Below are 26,012 nucleotides of genomic sequence, written 5' to 3'. Positions count from 1 at the left end.
ATTGGGACGTTATGGCAACGCCATCCGTTGATACAGAGCTGACCAAAATATACAAGCCGACCAGGGGGACTTAACCTTCCTATCAGCTCATGCCACCCAAAGTGTCTGGTGGTCCAAGCTGCTACAGTTAGCTCACGACCAGCTCCGTCCACCTCTAACTTGCCAATGGATAGAGGCCCTGATTCAGAGCCTGTGCTAAATATAGCGTGGAAAGCCGACATTCTCCCCTCCAGTTCCCAACACCACCATTCTGAGATGGGTGAAAATACTGGAGGGGAAATGGCCTGCTTTCCAGCAGCAAAAGCTGCAAAAATCTATCTTTGCAGGGGAAACATGGGTTCACTGTGATATTAACAAATCAAAAAATTACAACATTTTTAACGAAACATTTTCACCAAAATAATACTATTTTCTTTTTTTCTTTTCTTATTTTAATTTGGGGGTTCCCCCTAATCCACCTGTTTCCCTTTATTTATAACCCCATTCCAACCCTCTCCCCACGTGTTTTAGCCCACCCCCATATATATATTAAAAAGTCTGCATTTTTTCAAATAAAAATGATTAGTCATAAATGGTTTCATAATTTTGTGTTTGGTATTATCACTGGATACCGACACGTGCTCCAGTGTCTTAGCGAGCATTACTCAAAAGACTGCCACTTTTCTAATTCAAGAACGTTTTCTTAAACTAGAAAAGTGATGCTGCAGTCTGAGAAATGCTATCTACATAATGGGAGAGTGGGTGCTGTGGGGTTTAACGGCAACTCCAATGGTACTGTTAATGTCTGCCTCTTTTGCCTGGCACAGGAATGGTGTTCTAGCCTCTGAATGCAGTAAATCACGACTTTACAGGAGTGGCTGGCTTCTATTATTGCCTCCTCTCCCGTGATACATCAGAATGCATGTCTTCATGGAAATGTATCTCACAGCACTTTTCTATTTCAACATGCACCTCTCAATCAGGCCGAGAGAGAACAAAAAGACCTACACTTTGGCCAAGATAATATATGCGTCCGGGAGTATGTCGCTGACAGCAATTTATTTAATTTCCGCCTTTTCCAATTACTAGCCTGTGCTTTGGAGGACCATAGCTGAGGTGGCAGACAATCTTCCAACAGGGGAGGTGAGAGACGGTTTCTTGGGCATCATAAATGATGTGAAGGAAGTGGCTTACCAGGCCCTTCAAGCAGTCCTTGACACCGCTGAATGTGTGTAGGTCGTGCCTTGGGTAGATCTACGGTGCTTAAGAGGGCGGCCTACCTCCACAGCTCGGGATTCTCCCCAACTGTGCTAGCCAAGCTATTGGACATGGTGTTTGATGGTGAACACCTTTTTGGGCCAAATGCTGATGAGTCTTTGGAGAAATTCAACGAATCAAGACTTGCTGCAAAGTCCTGGGGTCTTGCACTGCAGCAACTCGTCAAGCAATCCTTTGCCTTTTCTTCCAGAGACAGGAGTTGTAAGCGGTATGTTCCTTTTGAGAGGAAAGGGCAGCAAATGCAGGCCAAACCTGGGCTGGGGCATTGCCCGCGTCCCGGATGGTGCAGCAGGGCCTTTCAGAGCCAATTGACTTCATCAGCAGAATTAGGGGCGGCGGGCCTACTAGGGCACTTTGTGTTCCCCCTTCATGTTTCCCTGGTTGGAGGGGAAGGTCTATGAGCACTGGAACAGGTGAAATTAGATATCAGACTCCTGGGCCTTGTAGCAGGTCAGATGCAAATGTTGCCGCTCGGTATTTAAAAGACCACTGGACAGACCACCACCCCCCAGCAACTGGAACAGGATCTCCAGGAAGAAGTGAGAGCGCTGCTTTTAAAGGGTGCAGGGGAAGATGTACTACCTGAAGAGAGAGGTATTTTCTGGTACCCACGAAAGGGGGAGGACTCTGTTCCTTACTGGGTCCCATGTCCTTGAACAAGTTCTGAGGAAGGACAAGTTCAGCATGGTGACGTTGAGAGAGATTCTCCAGGTTCTACAACTCCAGGACTGGTTGGTATCGCTAAACCTTCAGGATGCCTATTGCCATGTGCCAATGCAGCGGAAGTATGGGTGGTTCCTGAGGTTAGTCATTGGGGACACTCAATAACAGTTCAGAGTACTCCCTTTTGGCCTAACCTCTGCACCCAGGGTCTTCACCAAGCTAATGGCAGTGGTGGCAGCTCACCTCAGGAGATCCCGCGTCCACGTATTCCCTTACATGGACAGGTTAATCCTTGTAAAGTATCCAGAACAGGTATCAACGCAGCTCAAGGACACCTGTTCCCTACTTCACAGTTGGGACTTCTGGAAATTCAGGGAGAAGCCCAATGTCACACCAACACAGAAGCTCCAATTCATCGGAGGAGTCCTGGACACCCGGGCGGGGAATGTAACTGCCTCCCTCCCTTCCCCTCACCTCCCTGAGGAAGGTTTTACCAGTCTCTGGCAGTTGGTCACACGCTTTCAGAATCATCGCAGCCTGCCAGCGGTTTTCTTCCTCCGCCTCTTGGGCCTCATGGCTTCCTGCATTTTTCTGGTACCAGAGGCTAGGCTGTGGATGTGTTCCATTCAATGGCTTTTGAAGGATCAATGGCCCCAGTACTTCGACAACATGAATGACATTCTCAGCATGTCAAAGGTCTGCGGCCAGCGACTTCTCATGGTGGACCAGCAGGAAGTGCATGATGGCAGGGGAACCCTTTTGGCCCCCATGCGCAGGTGGTCACGGATGAGTCCCTGAAGGGCTGGGGCACTCAGTGCAGGGATCTGCATGTAAACAGCCTTTGGTCTCCAGTGGCGACCAAAGGGGCAATCATGAGCAAGACTCCTCCAACATTAATAAAATCTACTAAAAACTGGATGGCCACAAACAGTCTAAGCCTCAATGGCGAAAAGACAGAGATCCTCATAATAGGATCTCCAGCTCGATTAAAAAGTTTGCACCCTGAATACACCTCTATTGTCATAGACAGTACTCCTAGTCCAATATCCAAGCGGATCAAAACACTACATGTGTATTTGTACTCAAACCTCACTATGAACAAACATATCAACTCGCTCGCATCCTCTACTGCCTACATGGCCAAACGTATTGCTCTTAGTAGACAATTCCTCACTCCTCAGAATTGCATCACTCTAGCAGGACCCTTATACTTTCAAAGTTGGACTATTGCAATGTACTGCTGTTAGGTACCACAAAGAAGAATCTAGTTCAATTACGACTATTGCAAAACAAAGCCCTAAGAGCAGCTCTAAGAGACCACATCTCCCAGACCAGGAGAGAGGTGCACTGGCTACCTATTCAAGCAAGAATACTTCACAAATCCCTCACCATCACGCATAAATGCATCGCCCAAGAAGCACATTGCATATCTCATTCACTGTGTTGCCTGCAAAATCCCTACTAGGTCACTAAGATCCAGCTTTAGCACTCAGCTACTCACCCCCCGATTCAAGAAATCCAGAGCGGGGGGAGCTAGTTTTCCTGTATCAGCGTCAAGAATCTTGAATTCGCTCCCGCAGAACATAAGTAATGAACCCTCCCACCCGCGTTTCAAGAAACTGATAAAAAAAACTTGGCTATTATACAAATCCTAATATCTGCTACCAACGCAAACAATTTTTAGGCTACATGAGCACCACTGTTGTTCTGCAATCTTATGTTTTACTATGACTCATACAACTGTCTATGTATTTTGATAAGCTGATCTTATGTTTTATCTTACACTTCTTTCACCCTATGTAACCGGATAAGTGCCACTGTATCCTCGTAACCTATGCCGTGATACCTATGGGTTTGGGCGTACAACAAATGCAATAAATAAAATAAATAAATAAAGTGGAGCACTGTTAGCACATCAACAGGCTGGTCTCGGGAGGATAGCTCAGGGACAACGTGCTCGCCTTGGAAGCAAGACGTCACGGAGCACCACAGTTTGGATACCCCGGGTCCGCGCTTAGAAACCTCTGGGTATTAAGCGTGTTATAAATAACATATCATATCATATAAATAACCTATCATATCTATCAGGCTAGCCCTAACGACTTTGGCACTATCCCTCAGGTGAAGGCATGTTCTGGTTCTAAAGGACAATACTGAGGCCATGCATTACTTCAACAAGGACAGGGTCCCTGTTTCTGCCCCTGTTGCAGGCCTGCAACTATGGTTCTGGCTGCTTGAGAACAGGATCTTGTCTTCTGCAGCCCATTTGGCCATAGCAGAGACAGGTTAGCAGACGCTCTGAGTAGGCAGTGCTAAGTCTCCCACGAATGGGAAATGTACCCCAAGGATATTGCAGAATTCTTCCCCCTGTGGGGAACCCAGGCAATGGAACCGTTTGCCACGAGAAACAACACGAAGTGCAAGCAGCTTCTGCTTGAAGGAATCCCTTCAAGGGGAGCGCTGGCAGATGGGTTTCTGGTGGAGTGGATCTTCTGCCGCCACTACGTGTTTCTGCTGATATCTGTCATCCTGTGGGTTCTCAGGAGGTTAAGGAGGCTCGGGGCCACTATGATCTTGATCGCCCCAGACTGGGCAAGGAGAACATGGTACTCTCATCTGCCCACGTCGCCAGCTTCCTCGGAGGCCAAACCTCCTATGCAGCTGCTCCACCCGAACCTGGACTCTCTTAATATGCATGCGTGGCTCTTGAGAGGATGATTTATGATGACTGGGACCTCTCTGAAGAAGTACTTGAGTTGTTGCTAGCTGCACACAGACCTTCCACTAAGTCCCTTTACACATGTAGGCAGAGATGCTTTGAGGTGAGGTGGACTCCATCTCATGCCCCACTACCACGGTAGGCTATTTGGCAGCTTTTTCCTTCTTTAAAGGGTCACCAGCTCAAAGTTCTTTCTTTACAATCCTGGTGATGACCCAATTTCTGAAAGGCCTTGTAAATGGGTTTCCTCCAACGCTGTTTGTGGTACCATTTGGGATCTGAATGTGATGCTTACCTTCTTGATGGCAGCTCCGTTTTAGCCTATGCAGTCTACTTCTGTTGGATTCCTTACCCTTAAAATGGTCTTCTTGGTGGCCATCATGTTGGCAAGGCGTGTAAGCGAGCTACCGGCTCTCTCCTGCTAATCATCATTCTTGCGATTCTTTAGAGAGAAGGTCTCGCTTAAAGTCTATCCAAAATTCCTGCCTAATGTGGTGTCAAAATTTCATATCTCGCAGAGATTGGAATTGCCAGTATTCTATCCACCATCTCACCCTTCTAAGGAAGTGGAAAGGCTAAACAGGCTTAACCCTAAGAGAGCACTGAGCTATTATGGGGCCAGGACGGCGGACTTCAGGCATGTTGATCTGTTATTAATTGCCTTTTCACAGTCGAGGAAGGGTCTGGCTGTGTCTAAGCAGAAGATTAAGGCAGGGAATGAACTGCCTTGAGGCTTCCGGGCCCATTCCACTGGGGCATGGCAATCACTTCTGTGCTGCAAAGGGCTGTGCTAGTGATGGTGATCTGAAAGGCGACATGGTTGTCGCTTCACACGTTCACGAAGCACTACAACAAGGATGTGGCCCATGGGGCTGATGCCCAGTTTCGGAGAGCAGTGTTGCAAAGCTTTCTGATTTAGACTTGCATCCCACCTCCTAATGCTGTACTGCTTTGGGAGTCTTCTCAAATGAGGAATCTGCAGGCGAATGCAGTCTGTTGAAGGAGAAATTACTTACTGGTAATGTCTTTCTATGGATTCTTCTCCATCAGATTCCTCATCACACTTCCAGCCGCCCCGCTATGAAAGGGTTCTGGTCTCTGCTCTCAATGTATATTTTTCCTATGTGACAAAAACAAAAGTTTGGTGACGCTCTTTTAAAATAAATAATAATAAAATGCACAAGGTTATGCTATTCAAATGTAAGTACTGTCGGCCTGTTGCCCTACAGTATTGACTGTTACTCACAACAACAAAAAATAAACGATTTTTGGCTTTGTCACAACGAACCCGTTGGATTCTTCCCTGCAGCTGCTGAGTACTGGGGATGGGGGAGAGGGCAACTGATGTGTGGTGACCTGATATATGTACCACCGACGTCCCATCCGGAGTCGAGGAGTGGCGCAGTCGACACATGACTGAGTCGATGGATGACTCTGAACCGCACTGCGCCCCCCTGTCAAAATGTTTTCCAAACAGCTGATACTGGAGGGAATATCTAGCAGATGTGGAATCTGCGGGAGAAGAATCCATAGTAAGAACATTACCGGTAAGCAATTTCTCCATTTCAATGATGTGAGCACTGGCATAGGTTGTAAGGCATTTAGTTTCCATTCAAATTAATTTGTATCCGCTGTCTGTTTTTCCATGCTCACTCCAGAAAAGTGATCATTTATAAATTGAAATGAGTCAGACCTACATTCTTTGCAAAGTTGAGATTGTGTGTGTTTCAATGGTTTTAGTGCATAGTGTGAGAAACCTGAGGGCGTCCTCACATCTACTCCTCTTGGGTCCTCTTCTCAGGTGTGCAGGGAAAGGCCATCGCTTTTGGATCCTGACCGAGGGGGCAGAGAAGTGACCGAGGATCACCTGGGAGGAGGGTCCTTGGGGGATTGAGAATGAGATGTCCTTAGGTGAGACACAGTATCCAGAATTTCCATTTCAGGAGGAACCCTCTATCCCAGACGCAGGTATGAGGTATTGCTACCCCTGCCCTACTGACCAAGAAAATGACAGGAGATATTACTAATCTAGAAGCACTAGAAAGTGGATAAAGAAAAGAAGGTTTAAGGGTAGGACAGGTTGAGACATGGTATCCCCCTTTCCCTAATGAAAACCAACCTAACCCTCCCCCGGCCTTTATGGGCTACTGTGAACTAGCTCCCCTCAAGTTTCCTCTTTCAATCTACCACAGTACTGGGACAAGGAAGAGGCGACTAGGAGTAATAAACACCAGTAGGTATCTTCACCACTCTAGTACTGAGACGAAGAAGATGACTATGAAAGAGTACCATTGGGTAAGTCAGGTGACCCACAAATAGGCTACCTGAAGGTCAGGCAATTAAACCTACTGACCCACACCTGTGGACCATTAACACTCCAAGGGAGTATATGAGGTGGGGCTGCACACCATGGAGAGGCGCAGGGAACGTAATGGGCTGGAGAAAAGCATGTCAGGGAAGCCAGAATTTGGAGCCGCATGAGTCAGGAGAAGGAGAGAGACACCCAGGCCAAGTGCGTGCCACAAAAGGGTCTAACTATCAGGCTGAGCTGCAGTGGCAACAACCACAGCAGGAGCTCTGCTCTGCCTGAAGCCCACAGCTGCCAAGACAAGAGGGAGAGTGAGGGAAGCTCTCTGAGGCAGCCACGAGAGAGGCAAAGCTTGTGGATCAAACAGAGAACCGGCGAAGCAGTAGAGAGCGGTTGCACACAACCAGTGAGTGCAATCTAGGGAACGCTCTATCTGCGGCGCCTCGCTAACACTGACGCATACCTAAGAATGTTAAACAAACTGAAATAAGTAGTTTGTGAATGCCGAGTGAGCTGACAGAAATTAGACATAGTCCTGAATGATATATTGAACAATTTAAAGCCAACCAAGTAATGAATACTCGAGAACAAGAGGTTAAGCAAATATTGAATACCAAACTGAATTAAAATGTTATGAGCAAAGCTACGCTCTGATGACAGATAAATGCAAAAGTTCACAGTTGAAAGAAACAATATGAAATAACAGAACAAGTGTGGAAGTCTGCAAAAGAGTGTGACAGAAAGGTTGGGAAGAAACAAAACCACCACGCTGTGTACCTTATGCTTGAATGCAGTGCAGCAATGCCAAAGACTGGTAGAGGATATGTGACACATTGTGGCAAAGCCAAGGGGCCGACAAGGAGAAGCTAAGTGCGTGTTAAACTTTACACAGGGGCAAGTACAGAGGAACCCGTGTGGGCTGAAGAGCCTAGGGTTCCTGGTTGCACGACCTGTAGTGGGTGGACCGTGTGGCCTGACAACTGCACCTAGACCAGGGAACCTGCAACTTTGAAAGTGAAAGACTTTGTTAAAGCAAACCAAGTAGGAGTAAGCTGATTGAGTTGCTAAACCTATCCAGACGAAGTGTTAAGTTGATTTGGAAGTTGATTTGAACATTGTTACACTGGAACCAAGTAGAAGTTGGCAAGTTGAAGTCTTGGGGAAGGGAACCCTGAGACTTGATACACTTTACTGCTGTCTTGAGGACGTAGCTCTCAATACTCTTTTCTTTGGACCTGTATTGCTTTGAACTTGGGGAAGGGAACCCTGAGGATTTGTGGAACTGTATTGCCTTGAACTTGGGGAAGGGGAACCCCAAGGGTTTGTGGAACTATTTCGAACTTGAAAGGTAATCTCAAGACTTTTATGGAACTTTCTAGAATTTGGGGAAGGGAAGCTGAAAAGAAAGCTAGGAGCTGGAAGAAGCTCAGAACTTTGTTCTGATCACCATTTCTTTTATTGTTGCCATCCCTACACATTGTTTAGCTTTAGTTGTGAGGAAAAGGATAGGTTTTGGACACAGACTGACTTTTAAGTTTTACTTACGGAATCAGTCTTTCCTAAATTGTGTTCAGGTAGGGAAATCCCACCTTAGCATAGGGCAAGTTAGGCCTTCAACAAATCTTGACATTTGAGTCAATAAATCATTTCATTTTGCACTTGAATCTGTTTCATGATGCCTTCACAACAGTTGTAGTATTTTCTAGTATTCACTCCAGTTATGACCCTTCTCTACCTTTGTGTTAACTTGGAAAAGTGTGTTCTAAACAACAAGAGTGTTGCATCTCCTTCACTGTTTGCTTCCCAAGCACTGTAATCCAGCATTGCATCGCTCGTAAGTGTTGTCCTCAAAACACGTGGATAGATCATATTTCTAAAGCCTTAACTGTTTTGCCTGTGCAGAAAATAGGAATGACCAGTGGGCCTAACTGAATATTAAAGCTTTTAAACGTCAATTAAGCATTTGATTGTCACAGTTAAACTGATGTCACAGTTTTTCATATGTCTGTAAGAAACATGCACAAATTAAGAAGTGAAGAATGTGGAAGAGTCCAACAGTGAGAAACACCATTGACGGTGATTGTAAAGATATGGTTCAAAATCATACAATCGCCCAAACCAATGCTCATTTGTGTAATTATATGGTTAACTGTGTGTCTTTGTGTTCAGGTGCTAGGTCGTGAAGTTTACACATCCAATAACCAGCTGGGAGGAGTGCAGGTCATGCATAACAATGGAGTTTCCCACACAATTGTCCCAGATGATTTTGACGGAGTCTTTACCATCTTAGAGTGGCTTTCCTATATGCCAAAGGTATTGTATAATATGCTACCATTGCCACGCTATACCATGCTTAGGGTTACCTTAAATGGCGAACTTTCATATTGTGCTTGTGATATGTACCCTAATGAGTGGTGGCTTGGCCAAATATCTAGATGATATTTTCAGTTATAGGCTTACCAAAAGCTGGGGTGCAATACTGGTATAGTTATTCCAGTCTCTTCATTATTGTATTTGAATGTCTGCATAATTACTTTTGTACAATTAACCAAACTCCTTAGCTCGAGAGTGCCTCTATATCAGCTGATAGGACATTAATAGGTCTCCAATAAACCAAATGCCCCACACTCTGGGGATGTCTCCAAGCAGGTTATCCTGTAGCTGATGTTATAGGGTGGCGCTGAGATTAAACCTATTTGCATTTACTTTGACCACAATTCTATTGCTAGTAACCTTTGACTCACTAAACCATTGTTGAAGACATTTTTCAAATAATTGTATGTCACAGGCCCCTCAAAGGAGCTTTGATTGAACACCCGTAGCGTGAAAACCACTAAATGGATTTGCATCAAATAATAAACAAGTTTGGCACAGTGTCGCACGTGTGTCTTATTTTAATTTGCCATTAATTTGTCCCGTATTTAAAAAAAATATGTTTTACTACAACTGGCACAAATAACGTTTTATATATCTCCCTTGGTGGATTGCAGCAACTGAGACTTTTCGGAAATTGAAAACGTCCATCTTATTTTTTCATCGACGTAAGCTGTGTTTGTATTAATTTTGTGATTAAATCGCTGTAATTTTGAAGTAATATTACACAAGAATAAAGGGAAGATCCCCAAAAAACTCTTTTAATAATGTATGCTAAAACACCAGGTGGGCCATTTTGCAAAAAAGTTAATTGCTTACAGGGAACCACCAACATTAGTACTGTTGCATTCACTGAAATCATTTACAAAACAGAGTTTAAATATTAAGAGTAATACCAGGCTAAATTGCCACTCAGGTTGCAACAGGGATAGCGCCCAATGCTAGTGGGATTTGATCATTTAATTGTGTGGGGGGGGGGGGTCCTCGGCTATTGGCCCGTCCCACTGGCTTTTAATCTATTTGGTGCACTGGAGTCTGTGGACACAGATGACTGCCATGGCCTAAAGTTGTTTTGCCTAATTATTACAATGCTTAATGACACAGCCACTGGCCACGGCATGTGGGGGGGGGGTCTGTTTAGTTACAAGATGGGGGGGGGGGAATGGGCCACAGTCTTTTTTAAATAATTTGGGCCATATGGACTGTAGCCACGCCATGGCCGTGGCCAAAGGCAACAGCCAGTGGTCCAAAGAGAAGATTTAGCATGAAACCCTTGAAATTTGGATTATACAATTATTGCAACCATTTACTGCAACCCCCTAAAATGTTGACTTTAAAAAAATTCAACCCCTTTTACATGTGGGGTATAGTATAAAATGGATTTAGGAGGGCCACGGGGGGTCTCACCCCCGCATATATATGGGGCGAAAAGGGTGTTGAAATAAAAAAGGTCTGCATTTTGGGGGTCACAGTAAAATGGTTGCAGTAATCACATAAATCCTTGAAATTCAAGCCATAAGCCCTTAAAGTGGCTAATGAACTTGAAGGGAGAGAATACAAAGTTGCTTTGGTGGTCCATAAGTCTGCAAGGCTTTGACTTCACTATTGAGCATAGGCCAGGTGTCCAACATAGCAATGCTGATGGGTTGTCCAGAATGTTTAACCGACCTGAACAAGAAACTCATCCAGGGGTGGATTAGTTCCCCCTGTCCTTAGTCTGAGAGGGGCGAGTGTTAGGCAAGATTTCATAATTGTATGTAATTTTCCCTCCATGAGTCAACCCCCAAACTTTTTGCTGCTGTTTAGACACCACTGACTGCCTTTGCCAGAGAAGCACAGCCTTCAGCTGCACTCCTCTGGGCTTTCGCTCACTTTTTATGCAGAAACTTCCATGCCCTTAAGACAGTCAGTACTGAGAGACTTTGTTTCCCTTAGTCCTTTCCGCATGTTGCAACTCTTGTGCAACATGTAACAAGTGTGCAATGTATCTTACCAGCACACTTGGGTCTATAGTCATTTCCAAAGGCCCTAGATACTCTTGCTGGACCTTTTATGAACTGTGCAGATGTGTCATGGACAGGACTGGTGGCAGCTATCTTTTCGCATTATTTTTAACCCTTTCCTGCCATGTTAACCGCGTTAACCGCATTTGGAACGAATAGGTGGCCTGGCTCCAAAATGGCCATGCCACGATGTTCTTTGTCCTGTCCTTTGGCCATCTTGCCCCTTCACATTCCCCAGGTCGAGTCAACCCGGGTCAGTCCTTATTTGGTCATGCACTTTCCCGCAAATCTCAATGCTTTCGCAGGCTTCTGCATGCCTTGTATGTATGCCTCCAGGATGTGGGCTGGAACGTCTGGTTCCAATACACATCCTAGGTGCCAGAGAGTCTAGAGTGCCATGAATGACTGGGACCACCGTGGTCGTGATTGGTCCACGTATGGAGTGTGTGTTTGTGAGCAGCTCTCCCATTGGGTCCTCTTCGTTTGGCGCAAAGGGAACTTTGGATAAGAGGAGGCTGCAAACGCCACTACCATGTCGATCTCCTGAGTTCTCACTGAACAAAGGATAGAATCCAAGTATCCTGCAACACGAAGCCAAGTCGAGGTACCGCTGGTGACCCGCTGGAAGGTTTGGCACACTGAGCCCTCGGTCGTCCTGTGGGACCCCTCTGCACCTGGTCTTCCTAGAAGGTCTGCGAAGACGCTTCGACCCATATTCTCGGCACCTTCATCAAACCCTGCAAATAAGCTTTCACGGAAGTGTCCCTGGGCCAACCAGTGGACTGACCAGCTTACCCAGTTGCTTTGCTCTGTCAGAACCGCCGTTTCGAGGAGGTCCTCGAAACTTGGTATACTGCTAGCTCTCTGTCCCCGGCACCCTCACACCGAATTTCATACACTTGGCGTTCCCAGGTCTGAAGTGAGACGAGTGCACCAGGACCAGAGTGAACGCGGTTACCGTGTTGCCCTGCCGCGGCAACGTCCTTTGCAAGTCTGATGCATTTGTGACTGTTAGGCAGAATCCTGTGCAGTGCACCTTAAGGACCACTACACACAATTAAGAATACAAGTAGTAATACAAGTTCACCTTTGGTACAAGCCTGTACTACACTGTTAAAGTAGTAGCAGTAGCGGAGCAGCCAGACTTATCTCAAGAGTAAATGAGCAGTGGTAGAGATTGCACAAAGGACCAGAATTACTCTGACTCAATGCTCACGAAGTTAAAACACTCTTTGTACTTGAGAATTTCAAACAAGGGAAAAGTGAATAAAAATCATAGGCAATACTTTTTCAAAGCAAGGAGACTCGAGGACTTATTCAAAGATACAGATTAAAGTCAAGAGGCCTGCGTCAGTGTCAATGGAGAAGATGCTCAGTTGCCGAGGATCACACGTTGAGCAGTTCGAGATTCGAGATGCCAAGAGTTCGTAAAGATTGTCAAATGGAAGGAAAAGTTATAAGAGGGAGGGAATAAAGAACAAATCTTCGTGGAGGAAAAGGGATCAGCCCGATTGCGGCTGGTCAGATGGAGAGAATGACCAAGTGTGCACAGTACCTTATTCCGTTGGAGAAAAGCTGGTGCCACGGCAGTTGTTCCTAGCAGTTCCTGCAGACTCACGGTCCCTGCAGCTTCAGTCATGGGGACAAGAAGGACAACATCTGGAGTGATCTGCACTACTCAGGGATGAGGCCAGCAGCAGCGAAAAAGACGATGAATAAAAGGTGCACTCCTTTAAATCAGGAGAGGGCTCTTCTGATGGCTATCCGGACCACTACAGCACAGCAGTGATTTCGACCCAGGAGAGGATTCTCTGTCTGAAGAAAAGACGAGCTGGTTGATCCCACCAGGCTCAAGGGAAGAATACTCCGGACTGGATCTTCTCTTAGTCATTGAAGGGGTAGATAGCTTAGGACTGCAGCATGGCTTCACCGGGACTCGGGGTTGCAGCAGCCGTCGTCTTCTCCGCTGCTCTTCAGCTCCTTGTAGTTCCAGAGGCGACTCTGCCTTCTAGCTCAAGAGTCCTGCCTTTTAAGCCAAAATCCCCCATTCACCCAGCCTGGCTGTCAATCACTCAGCAGGGGGGTTGTCCAGCCCGGACAACCACCTCAGCCAGTCAACACAAAGTGCGACTTGGGTCTTCAAGGAGACCCTGTGCAGGGGGTGACTACACCCCTCCCTCACATTCAGCCCACCTAGACTCCCAGACCCCAAAGGAGGGCTTCTGGTCAGAAGCCCGCCAAAGGTCGGAGAACAAAGGAGGCAAACCTGGTTTGCCGCGCAAAGAAAGACCCAAGAAGGATGTTAACAAAAAGAAATGGCGATTAAACCCAACCGGAGCCGAAATAAAAAGTATTTGGGCTAGCGGGTTTAAAGTTTGAGGCTACTAAAATAGCCTAAAACAATACCACGTTATGTAATATAATCGCGGTAGGAAAATTAGGGTAGGTACCACTGCCACCAGCCAAGTCTTAATGTTAAGGGAGCGAAACAATGCTCCATGAGGTACAGATAAAAAGGGCTAAGAATTAACCCTTTCCAATACTCCATGTAAGGTGGGGTGTACTGGATCTGTGGTTAAATGACTACGTAAAGTTAATGGCAACTTGACCCTTTTCTGGAGGACAGTAGTCAGCCCAGAAATGGAGTCGGTGGGAAGTCTAAAAGAGAACCCTGTGTCACTGCACTGAAGGTGCTGTGTAACACACAAAAGAGTGGGGCTGCTGAAGTGGTTTACTCCAGAGTCCACAATCACAAAACAGATGAACTACACATGGCAAAACACAGGTAAGAGTGGGGGAAAAGCTCACACTCTTACCCAGTGAAAAAATATAAACTCCAGAAATGCAGCAAAGCTATATAATAAATAACACATCACCATTTGGACATGGACGACTGGGTCATGATCTCTGCTTCCAAAAGGTCAGGGTTTTCCCAACTCCCTTGGAAGCAGATCCATAACCCAGGTTCCGAGTGCCAACCAGTCCCAATTGGGACCTTTAGGACCCAATCCTGGCGCCAGTGGCACCAGGCTCATAAATATGCCCAGTCCCAGCGCTGGAAGCGCCGGGCTCATAATGCTTGGGTGGACTTACCTGCAGCAGACCATGCTGCTTACTTGCCTGCCAGTTGAGCCTCTGATCCTCTTCTGTTTGGAACTACTTTTCCTGTTGGGTGGGGCAGGAGCCACTCCCTAGGTTCAGAACACTGGAACTCTTCTGGAAAGCAGGAACTCTTTTCTTACCTAGGCGTGGCTGTGGAAGGAGACACCTAAGCACTACAGGAGGCTATTTAAACCACACCCGATGGATGAATCTTGCTTTGCGTTATTCTGCATCCTCTGCAGCAGAACGCTCATCGTGTCTTCTGCATCTGATCCTGGGCCTAAGGAAAAAGGCTTACCATCCTGAATCCAGTCTTCAGCAACACCTATAAAGACAAGAAAGAACAGGTTAGCATTACGGTCTTCAGTGACAGCGCTTCACTTACCTGGTCCATCGGCTGTCACCAACGCCTCGCGCTGCATTCCGGCATCTGAAAGACAAAGGCTTACCTACTCTTTGTGCGCTCCGGAGGTCTTCGCACTGCATTCCGGCATCTGAAAGACAAAAGCTTACCAACTCTTCGCACGCTCCGGAGGCCTTCGGCGCTGCATCCCGCATCTGAAAGACAAAACAAGGTGCGTTTAAAGACATTGGGGAACTTTAATACTCACGTGCCATTACTCCTTTCCACATCTAACCCAGTGGGTATTCCGGCACCCTGCAGCCGCTCCGAACTTGTACCTGCAAAATAAAAAGACAGTTAGAGCGCATCGTGAAGCAGGCAACAAGCGCTTACTTACGTGCTTCCAGGCGCTTCTATTCATCACACGGGCTCCATCTTCAACTCACTTCAGCCCGTCATCCGCCATCGCCGGAACCCTGCAAAACAAGAGACATCATTACTAAAGACTTTTAAAGACATTAGAATTACTCGAAACTTACCGTTCGTGCAGTAAACGACGGACAGCACTCCTCTGAAGTCAAGAGGCCTGCTCCCCTTATCCAGTGAAGAAACTGGTTACAGCACCCTGCCCCGAGGCAGATGGAGAGCATGGCGTTCACTTACCTAAGGTGAGAGCGTTAACCTTTGGGGTTCTACAGGAGAAGAGAAAGGGAATAAGAAAGAGACATTCAATAACCCAGTTCATTAATTCCATATTTTCTATCTGCAGACATCTTACCCTTCGAGTCAGACATACAGTGCACAGAGGTCCAGCCCAAAGAGCCAGCCGTGTGTTACACATCACCTTTGAAGATACGGTATACGCCCAGTCAAGACCGGCGCCTCTACGGGAATCAGGTGAGCGTTACAGACTGCTTGCATTCACAGTAATTTGGTAATATGGGCCTATACACACCGATCTTAATGAGTGATCCATTCTTGTAGGAAATGTATAATACATTATAGTGATAGTGTAACCATCTATTTCATAGTGTACTTAGGAACAATGCTATGTGATGCCATTTCCTGTTTTGTTACGGGATGAAAGGTTGTGTTCCATCGCTTCCCTCAATATCACTTTGGGGTGGGGTCAATAGACATCCCTTCCTGTGATGTCATCAGAGTTCAAGGGTCATGCGATGTCACTTTCGGGACCCCTGGCATTTTGGTGAAATGACGTCCCTGGCAGGAGCCTTCCCAGGGATTGTTGTTCCTGGTACACCCCAGGGGTAGGACCTGCCTGAATGGAGAGAGGAGTGAATTCACATTCTGTGTTGCTGATATCGGTTGTATGCCACAATGCCTGTGGTCCTGCCTGAGCCTGCCCTGACTGAAACGGAGTGAATGCACTGAATGCAGTGAATGCTCTGAAAGGCTGGGAGTTGTCTTAAAAACCACATCCTGTGTTATGGGTGTCTGATTTTGGGTGAATGACCTGAATGTCTGTGAGCATGATTGGTAGCTGCAAGAATGTACTTTGGGCGATTGGCTGGCTAAGCCTGGCTCAGCCTGAGTGAATGGGGAACATTTGTGTTTAACTAGGGACCCCTCACTTACCTCCTTGTCAGAAGCTGAAATTTGAAACCGAAGCAGAAGCTGAAGTCTCAAGAAGCTTGTATCCTGAATCCAGATGGAGGAAGAAGTCTGCGGCTGCAACTCTTCATCAACTCCAAAAGCTGCTTTGCTAATTCGTGGACTGAACCAGAGAGGACCTGGATAGGTGACCCCTTCTTGTAGCTACAAGGGGGCATAGTTCAGCTGCTGCTCTTCACACAACGTGTCCTGGAAGCCAGTCCTGTGTGGCTGCCATCCCGAAGAGTAGCTTTCATGGGTCCAGAAGAGGAGTGCCTGGACATCTTAAGGCCAAGATGTCCACCTGTCATCCAGGGTCCTGAGAAGTGGTTGTGACCGCTGGAAGAAAAGTTGTCATATATCGCCCAAAAGAGGGGGTAGCCCGGCCATAGTACTGCTCGACATCCAGAGCTGCCAGAGTTCCAAGTAACGCAAAATATATGTCTGTCTACTTTTCCGTGCTGGAGGAGATCCAGGGTTACCGCCTGAAGAGGAGTGCCAGCCAGTGGGATTTCCACCATCAAAAACCAAAGAAAGCGTCCCGAAGGTCCAGACTTGGTGAGGGTTTGCAGTGTAGTTCAGGGCTCGGGTCCAAGCCACCCTGTCATCCGTTCTGTGGCTGCAGAACCGAAACACCAAAAGGCGGTTAACTGCTAAATACCAAAACTAGACACCTGCTACTGGCACTGCACCCGTCACCACCGAAAGTCATCCGCGACCACCAAAGGACTTATTTTCATCACCCAAGCCTTGTGGAGGTCCACAACAAGTTTATTCTATGTGGGTCATCCACAGCCGACATAGCAACCTGACAACGGAGACCACTGCATCAGACTTGCATTGCTGCATTTCCGAAACTGCTTGGCTCCCTTCTCCTGCTCGACACCTACGTCCCAGCGACTGCTTCTTCCAGGGGGGCGGCATCGAGTAGAGCAGAAAAACTCTGCCACTTCGCCTTCCAAGGCACTCAAGGCACTGTGATGAGGATCAGGATCTTCCATCCTCAGGATTCATCCAGGGGGTCCCAGATGCGTCTTGGATCCTGTTCTCCTGTGGTGTCCCAGGTACTTTGTGGTATGTTGTCTGTAGAAACAGCAGCAGACTATTAATCAACATATTTAGACTGGCTGTAATATACAACATAAAGTACACCTTAACTTTTCCTTACAGGTTGCCCCGGGGGGTTGGGGAGATCCTCACACAGTATTGCCTTTTTACACTAAAGAAAGCATTCTTTCTATGTTCTAAGTATTACCTGCCTTTCTACAGTAATGTTTGAGGTTAAATGTTGCCTAATAATTTAAATGCATTTCAATAACTGTCAGCAGTTGGTGCATTATAACTGAATTTAAAGTTAACAGTGGTACCACATAGAACTGTGTATATATACATTTGAAATACCTGATCATATTCCTAGTACAAAGAGAGTCTTATTTATTTGTACATAGCTATCTGACATTTTATCCTTTAATAAATGAACTGTGTTATCACCTAAAATAGTGTCTGGACATTCCATTGTGGGGAGTTTGGGGATTCACTGTACCTAAGAAACAGCCAGCTTCACCTCCCTTGAGTCTCAGTCTTGGTAGATTGTCCATTGCGACCATTAGAGAACCTTGTCTGGGGTGCTCTGTGCCTGTACCCCAACCATATAGTGGGCAGAAGTACACATACCCCCCTCCAGTCTTTACAGTACCCTTACAAATGCAGGTGGACAAGGTTTGAGGTGTGGTGTAGGGATCCCAAGGTGGACCTATCTTGGCCTCTTTGAGCCTTCAGACAGACACAGACACAGTCAAAGTTTATTTGGCGGCTTTGCCTCTGTTTGAGAGATCACCGGATTAAGGTTCCTTCTTTATGATCCCGGTCATGGCCCAATTTCTGTTGTGCCTTGTAAATAGGTTTCTGCAAACACAATTTGTGGTTCCGACTTCGGACCTGAATTTGGTGTGTATCTTTTTGATGGCTCTGTTTGAGCCCTTCCACTCTTCTATCCGGTTTACCTACCCATACAGCGGCTTTACTGTTGGGCAACACGTTGACACGACGTGTAAGCAAGCTACTGGCTCTCTCGTGAAAATCTCAATTTTTGTTTCTTTAGAGATAAGGTCTTGCTTAAAGTCAACCCTAAATTCCTGCTTAAAGTCGTGTCCAATATTCATATATCACAGAGCATTGAGTTTCCAGTATTCTATCCACCAACTCACCCTTCCAAGGAAGAGGAAAGGCTGCACAGGCTTGACCCCAAGAGGGTGCTGAGCTATTATGTCGCTAGGACGGCTGATTTCAGGTGTGGTGATAAGCTATTGATTGCCTTCTCACAGTCAAGGAAGGGTCTGGCGGTGTCTGAACAACAATTGCCCATTGGAAAGTGCTCTTCATCTCTGAATGCTACGAGAAGGCAAAAAAGGAACAGCCGTCAGTTATCAGGGCACATTCCACTAGGGGCGTGGCAACCTCTTCTGCTCTTAAAAGAGGTGTGTGAGTGAAAGAGATCTGCCAGGCACAGACTTGGACGTCCCTCCACACGTTAACGAAATGCTACAGCCTGGATGCGGCTTGTGGGGCTGACGCCCAATTTGAAAGAAAGCTGTTGCAAAGCTTTCTGATATAGACTTTCATCCCGCCTCAGAATGCTGTATTGCTTAGGGAGTCTACCGGAGAAGGAATCTGCGGGAGACTGTAATCCATTGAAGGAGATATTACTTACCATTAGTACCCGGCGCAACACAAAAAAAGAAAATCACGTACCTCTGGTTGGCTGGATCCCGATCACGCAACGGCATGCAGCTCGCTGCCATCTCCAGCATTTTTGTTCTGGAATGGCCGCCATGGAAAGGGAGAAGGGACTAGGTTTAGTCTCTTCTCCCCTGCCATGGCGGCCATTTTCTTTGTTTACTATGGCCACCACGGAAAGAATAAACGGACTATGTTTTCTGTAGGCCGCGGCCATTTTTGAAAACTTTTTTAAACACATTTTTTTGGCTGCGAAACACAACGCTTCTTGCAGCAGAGAAAAAAAAACAGTACCCCATCTAACACCCTGGGGTACTAATGGCAACAAGCCCTTTGACGGCGGGCCATTACCGACTATGGTAACTGTAACTGTGGGTCCCGGGGGCATTACCTTAGGCGTTAATGGCCCGCCGTCTCGGGGCTTATTGCCACAGTGATGTTCTTTCTATGAATTCTTCTACCGCAGATTTCTCATTGCCCTCCTCGACTGCCCCTTATGAACATTTTCTGGTCTCTTAGTTTACACTCCTTATGTGAGATGACAACGAATGGTTGTGGCGTTCTTTTTAAAAAGAAAAAGGCACAGGGTTGTGCTATTCATGAATGAGTACTGTCGGCATGTTGCCTTACTGTGATTTTGACTTTTCCTCCCAAAAATAACATCAGTTTTTGGCCTCTCATGAACAAATCCCTTTGGTTTCTTCCCTGTGGCTGCTGAGCACAGGGAAAAAAAGGTGGGGGCATAGTGACATGATAGATTTACAACCAACGTTAAGAGTTAAGGACAGAATCAACTTTTAAGATTTTGTTCCTTACCCACTTCCGTCTTTTGAAAGATGCACTGCTATACCTAGCCGACAAAATAAACAAGTATTCCTCGGCAAGGCCTACAAGATCTGCATAAAAACATCGCCTAGTCACACCTAGGTTCAAGCAGACTAAATCAGGTGGCTCCAGCTTCCCATACTCTGGAAAAAGCTACCTTCCCACTTGCAAGACAAACGTTCCTACAATGCCTTCAGAAAGCAGCTCAAGATGTACCTTTTCAATTGACATTCATGCCCGCTCCCTTCTTCCCCCCTACACCTCTTCCGCCACTCTGTAACTAGTGCCTAGATGCCCATGGGCTGTGTGCGTTAAATGTATGAATATATAAATAAACGTCTGTAGTTGAGGAGTGGCATGGTGCAGGAATGATGTGGTCGACATACGACCTGCACTTCTCCCCCTTTCGAGAAGGTTCCCGAGCAGCTAGCACTGGATGGGATATTTATCAGAGGAGGAATCTGCCAGAGAAGAATCCATAGAAAGAACATTACCGGTAAGTCATTTCTCCATATGGGTCAAGAGATAAGCAGCGCAAAGCATACCTTTCGCATGAATATCACTGCACAGAATATGGGTTAAGCACACCATGAAATAGCAAGGAAATATGTCAGGGAATCACTATGGAAACAGTGATAATGTAGATAAATTGCAAAAGAGAAATGAGGGAGATGCCCCTTGCCTAAAAGAAGTGTCATCTGCAGATCAGCAAGCCCATATTAGGAGCTTGTCTACAGTGACCCAGCAGACAGACACAAAAGGTATAAGCTCCTACATGCCCACCATTCACCCACAGGCGACACTCCTGGATGCATGGCCGTAGGTAAGGGGAGAATGTGCAGTCCTGGAGAGGGGAGGACGTGAAGTGTGTGCAGGAGTGATAACAGACTGGTCTGGTGTGTTTAGACCCCCAAACCACATCATGGCTGAGAGTGCACCAACCGTGGCACGGTAGGAGAAATGGTGACCCATAGTCGGTAACGAATGGTCCTTTTGGATGGACATATTCTTTCTTGTTACTGTTTTCCCAAACCCAGAAACAAATGCACACCGTTTCCCAGTTTCAACAAAGTTATTATTTTTTGGAGGGCGGGGGAATATTTCAACCCCACTTTTATATTGTTGTTCCAGTGAACAAAACACTGCTCCTTTATAGGCCTGCACATATTCCAGATGACCCCTAAGTGTTCAGATCCTGTATGTATACAATGGTATAGCACCCAGGTGTGCACTGCAGTATTGATACCTCCTGTGGGGCCACGCTCACTCTTAAGTAGGTTTCTGCTTTATGATCCCTATGGTATAGCTCCAAGAAGCACAAATCAGTACAAATACCCCACTGAATGTGAAAAAAAGCCCTGAAAAAAGGGAATGAATTGAGAGAACAAAAGGGTCAGGGCGGTCTGTTACGGATCCAATGACACTCCAGAATACACCACAAGAATACACAGCACACAGGAAGGAGTGCGGAACAATGCAACCCTCAGACAACACAGTTGGCACATAAGGCTAGACGCACTTTGTAGTGTTGTTGTTTTTATAGAAATATATGGTTCATATGTCTAGGTGGAAAGGAATATGAAAGTTTATGATTTTGTGATATTTTGTAATAGGGAAGTGTTTTTATTATCTAGATTTAGTTGAATAAGTGTGGCTGCCAGTAGTTAGTTTTGCAAAGCTAAACAGTGGCTCCTTTGTAAGGGAAGGTGATATCTATTCTTTTGTTCCACGAACCCTGCCTGCATGCTCAATGGCACATCAAGATGACTGACAGCCCCAAGCCACTACAAGGCGAGCTCTACGCAGTTTCCCCAAGCATAGGCACAAGAGCAGAGTGCCTCCTTCGCAGCCAGGCAATCTGCAGCTGTGTATTGCATAGTGAAATGCAGGTTACAAGAAACAGCACCATATTTTTTTTTTATGTTCTATACATTTATTTTTTCCTGTGCATACTGGCAAAGTGACCCACCTGATAGCCATTTTGAAATCCCCAATAGTCACATCCGTGCAAGGCTATGATCCTGGAAACCAGAAACAACTCAACGAGTAGGAGTCGCCCCTGCGCAATCACAACCTGCACACTGCTCTAGTTCACCTCTAAACTGCAATAGAAAAGGTCACCTGCAATCAGACTCTTCATCTCAATCAAGCCTGACACTCCGGAAACCCATACGAGGGCTGGCAAACAAAGCAACCAGGCCCCAGCAATGCACAGCCTAATACCCCCTTCACTCTACTTAAGGAAGAACCGAAACACCCCTGCTTTGTTATTTTGCTTTTTGATCCAGTCCTGAATGGCCCCCATCCCAACATACCTCTGTGCAGCCACCATATAGGCATTCCAATTCACCCATGTGGAATATTGCAAACCATTGAAAAGGAGGTGGATGCTTTGGACCTCAGAGCACCATCAAAGCCCCTTGTTCTGTACGAGTTAACAGCTTGGATAACGAGCTAGCTTGGATAAAGTTCCTCAGAGAGAGACAGTGTTGCATTTAATGCAGCTATATACAACCTTTATCTTGTGGTAAGCCCTTTGCTCTTAGAGCTTACACCAAAGTGTACGCTGGTAGCAGGAGACCAGGGCTTTCCTTCATGTGCACTGCACACCTGAGAACCTCTTTTTTCAAGTGGCTACAGCTAACTTGAAGTCATGTATTTTCTTTCCTGATGCCACCCTCGGTAAGGGACCATACAAAAATCTTGTTGTCCATGATTTCAGAGGCCTCTGTACATTTGCTTGAGGGAAAGGTTAGGAATTGTTTGATAGATTGGTTGCTGATGGCAAGAAGGTGGCATGTCTAATGCTGCAGGGTGGGTATCGAGTGGTTTTGCCGAAAAGGTGCTTTTTCAATGTAAGTTTTACAGAAAAAGTTACAATGGAAATACTGGGGGGGTTAAAAGGGGTGGGGAGTGGGTTAGGTTGGAGTTACCAGCACAGGGAAATAAATGTTTATTTGTCATTGTTTTGGTAAAAATGATATCGACAAAACTCCTGTCGGGAAAGTAACATAGAACCTCCAGGGTGGGTTGGATATAGCTGATTTTATTGGTAGATCTATGGGAACGGCATCCGTTTGGCAAAGATTTGCTGGGATGAAACCAAAGGGGTTTGCACCACATGTGCAGTCCACATTATTGGACGTACTATTCATCAACCTGTTTGGTGGCACAGTCGATGAGACACTTAAAGTTCAAGGAGTTCAAAGTCACAGGCAAATAGTTAGGGTTGGCAGTTTAGCAAACTTTTTCCCATACTGCACTCTTTCCCTCCGGTGCTAAAAGGAGGGTTCAGACACTTTACATTCTTACCTCACAGAGAGAAAAAACAGGTTGCCTGAACAAAACCAGCTTAACTGAGAAAGATCTGCACTGGCAGTGTTATGGGTGTTCAGAAGATCTGGTCCCCTATCGCTTCTGTGCCTTCAGTGTCTTCCTCTTTGAAATCTGTATGCGGTCCCCCCTCCCATTTTGAGCCCCTCTCCATGCTTGTCGCATTCGAGGTTGTATATCCATGTTTGATGAGGAACGGCAGGTCATCACTTCCAATGCTTGGGTGTCTCAGTTGATTTGAGGAGCTTACTGCCTGATTTTTCTAAAGAAATCCCAAATTGACTTCCTTCCATTTCTCATTTGATATGGAGCCAACACTTTGAGAGGCTGGCTTCCCTCCTAGCCAAGGGAGCAATGGAAGTTATCAGCTTGGGGTGGGGCTCAATATGGTACTCTAGGAACTTCTTGATACAGAAGAAAAGGGATTACGGTTTCCCATTCTGGACCTCAGGGGCTTGAACATGTTCCTGAGGGACAGCGCATTCAGAATGGTGACCCTGATGGACATCTTCCTGGACTTTCCAGTGCCATGACTGGTTAATGTTGTTGGACCTCGAGGACGCTTATTTCTATATGCCGATTGTGATTTGTGATAGGCAACACCGGTTACCAGTTCATGAGGTTTCCTTTTGGGTTGAACTCATCCCCAGGGTTTTCAACAAGCTGATTGCTGTGGTGGTGGCTTGTCGCGCGAAGGACAAGGTTCATGTCTTCCCCTACCCGGATGTTAGGCAGAATCACCTGCAGTACCCTTGGGGACCACTACAGGCAATTCGGACTACAAGTGTAAGCACAATTTCACCTTTGGTACAAGCCTGTACTACACAGTAAAGTGGTAACGATGGCTGATGTCATGGCCACTAACCAAGGGCCCTTATTTCCTCCTTCCAAAGGGTCCAAATGGCTCATATGAAAATGTGCTCTTGGGACCAAGGGATCCAAGGCACGTGTATCCAGGCCGGGCGTGGCCATTAGAAAGCATTGGAAGGCACGTGCAATCATCCATGGGAGTGGTGAGGTGGGGCCACAAGGCAGAGCTAAAGGGGAGTGGCTATACCAGACTATTTAAGCCAGCCCCACCCGCATGTTGAGGCTTTGCGTTAATCTGCTGTATGCAGCGTAACGCTTACAGCTGTCTGAAGCTCTTACCTGTCTCCAGCTCTGCACCTTCTGATTCCAGCTTCAAATCTTCGGCGCGCACGTACCTGATTCCAGCTATACATCTTCAACGCGCACCTTAGCACCTCCAGCTATACCATCACTCGGAGCGCATCCACTCTCGATCCGGCATCCGCAGTGCGCACCTTACCTGAAGCCAGCCATACCGCCGCTTGAATTACTACGAGCTTCACACCAGTATCTTCAGCGCGCACCTTACCTGTCTCCTCGAATCCATCTTTTGTTGGGTGCATCTTCCTCACCTGTCAGAGTCCTCATTCACACAGAAGTCGTCTTCTCGTCAGGCATCCTCGCTGTTCTTCCATCTCGCTGCCATGAACAGCTTCCCGGATAGCCGCTCTCTATCTTCCGATGCCAGGCCGTCCCTGCAAGCGATAAAGACAGCACAAGTTTGGAAACCGCATAAACATTTGACGGTTGGCCGCGCAACACCTAAGCATTGCATTGCATTTAGAAACCCTACTCACCCTCTAGAGGGGTCCGCTCCATCCCTTTCGGACACCACGTGGGTCCACTGTCAGCAACGCGACTCAGCTGAGCCATCTTCAACACCTATTGGGGAAAAGAAAGACATTATTAAGAATATGGACAATAATCATTGGGAAAGACTTTACAGAAGCATACGGACAATAATCATTGTTATCAACACTTACCTCCCACGAGGATTGGTTGCAGCCGGTCTGGGCCATTACGCATATGGACCAGTGAAGCATTCTGGCACGAGGGGTCCGAGGGGGCTTGCAGTTCAGTCGCAGCATTCTCACTGCCTCTTACCTTAACCCAAGGGCATTGCCAGCAACCTGACCAGACCAAATCGCTGCAGCTGGGGGTAAAGCAATATCCAGGCAAGCCAAATCCAGGGAGGGCTCCAACCGTGCCCCAACGTCCCCCCAGAGACCAGGTGAGAGTAACCGCTGAGCAGCCAGACTTATCTCAAGAGTTAAATTGAGCAGTAGAACATGTTAAACAAAGGACCAACAAACACAGTGATTCAAATATACACTTACTCAAGGTTTCTTGGTAAAAGAATATACATTTATTTACTCAGTCAGTTAGAAAACCTTACTCTAGCATAAGCAGCTCAATATCACACACTAATACACCACAAAAATCCAACCGGTTAGTAAATGAACAAGTTTAGCTCACAAATGAAGTCGGAGCAAAATGGCACTTCAGATACTTAATGAAGGAGGGAAAAGACCAAGTTATAAGAATAGACATCCCAAATGCATTCATAGGCAGGGCAAAGGGTTTCAGTTACATACAACCAGCAATTCTCAATAGGCCTGGGCCAAAGTCAATGGTTCACAGTCTTTTGTATAGGATAGCACAGTTCTGGTATATAATGGTTAAGTCTTTGCCACAGATTTTTAAAGGATTTGGCTAGGGGAAAAGTTTGGCGAATGTTAAGGGAAGGACAAGCCTTTGTAGCTGAGGAAAGTTTTACGCACTTTCTAGCTGGCCGAAAAGATTTCCATACCGCGTTTGCACAGTACCTTGTCAATGAAGAAAGCTGTAGCTGAGGCAGTTGTTCCTGGCAGTTTGAGCAGATCTCGCTGG

The 26,012-nt window shown here is 46.4% G+C and overlaps 1 protein-coding gene across 1 annotated transcript in view; it reads left to right on the top strand.

The window, feature by feature from the left end:
* Positions 1 to 26,012, top strand: part of ACACB (acetyl-CoA carboxylase beta) — a 3,851,763-nt gene that overhangs the window by 3,204,917 nt on the left and 620,834 nt on the right. Inside the window, exon 44 of the mRNA XM_069619430.1 lies at positions 9,117 to 9,260. Coding sequence (XP_069475531.1) covers positions 9,117 to 9,260 — 144 coding nt within the window. The remainder of the gene's footprint in view (positions 1 to 9,116; positions 9,261 to 26,012) is intronic.

Source organism: Ambystoma mexicanum, chromosome 10 (assembly GCF_040938575.1).
Source record: "Ambystoma mexicanum isolate Mex_15411 chromosome 10, UKY_AmexF1_1, whole genome shotgun sequence".
NCBI lineage: Eukaryota > Metazoa > Chordata > Amphibia > Caudata > Ambystomatidae > Ambystoma > Ambystoma mexicanum.
This window is presented reverse-complemented; position numbering and strand designations above follow the sequence as displayed.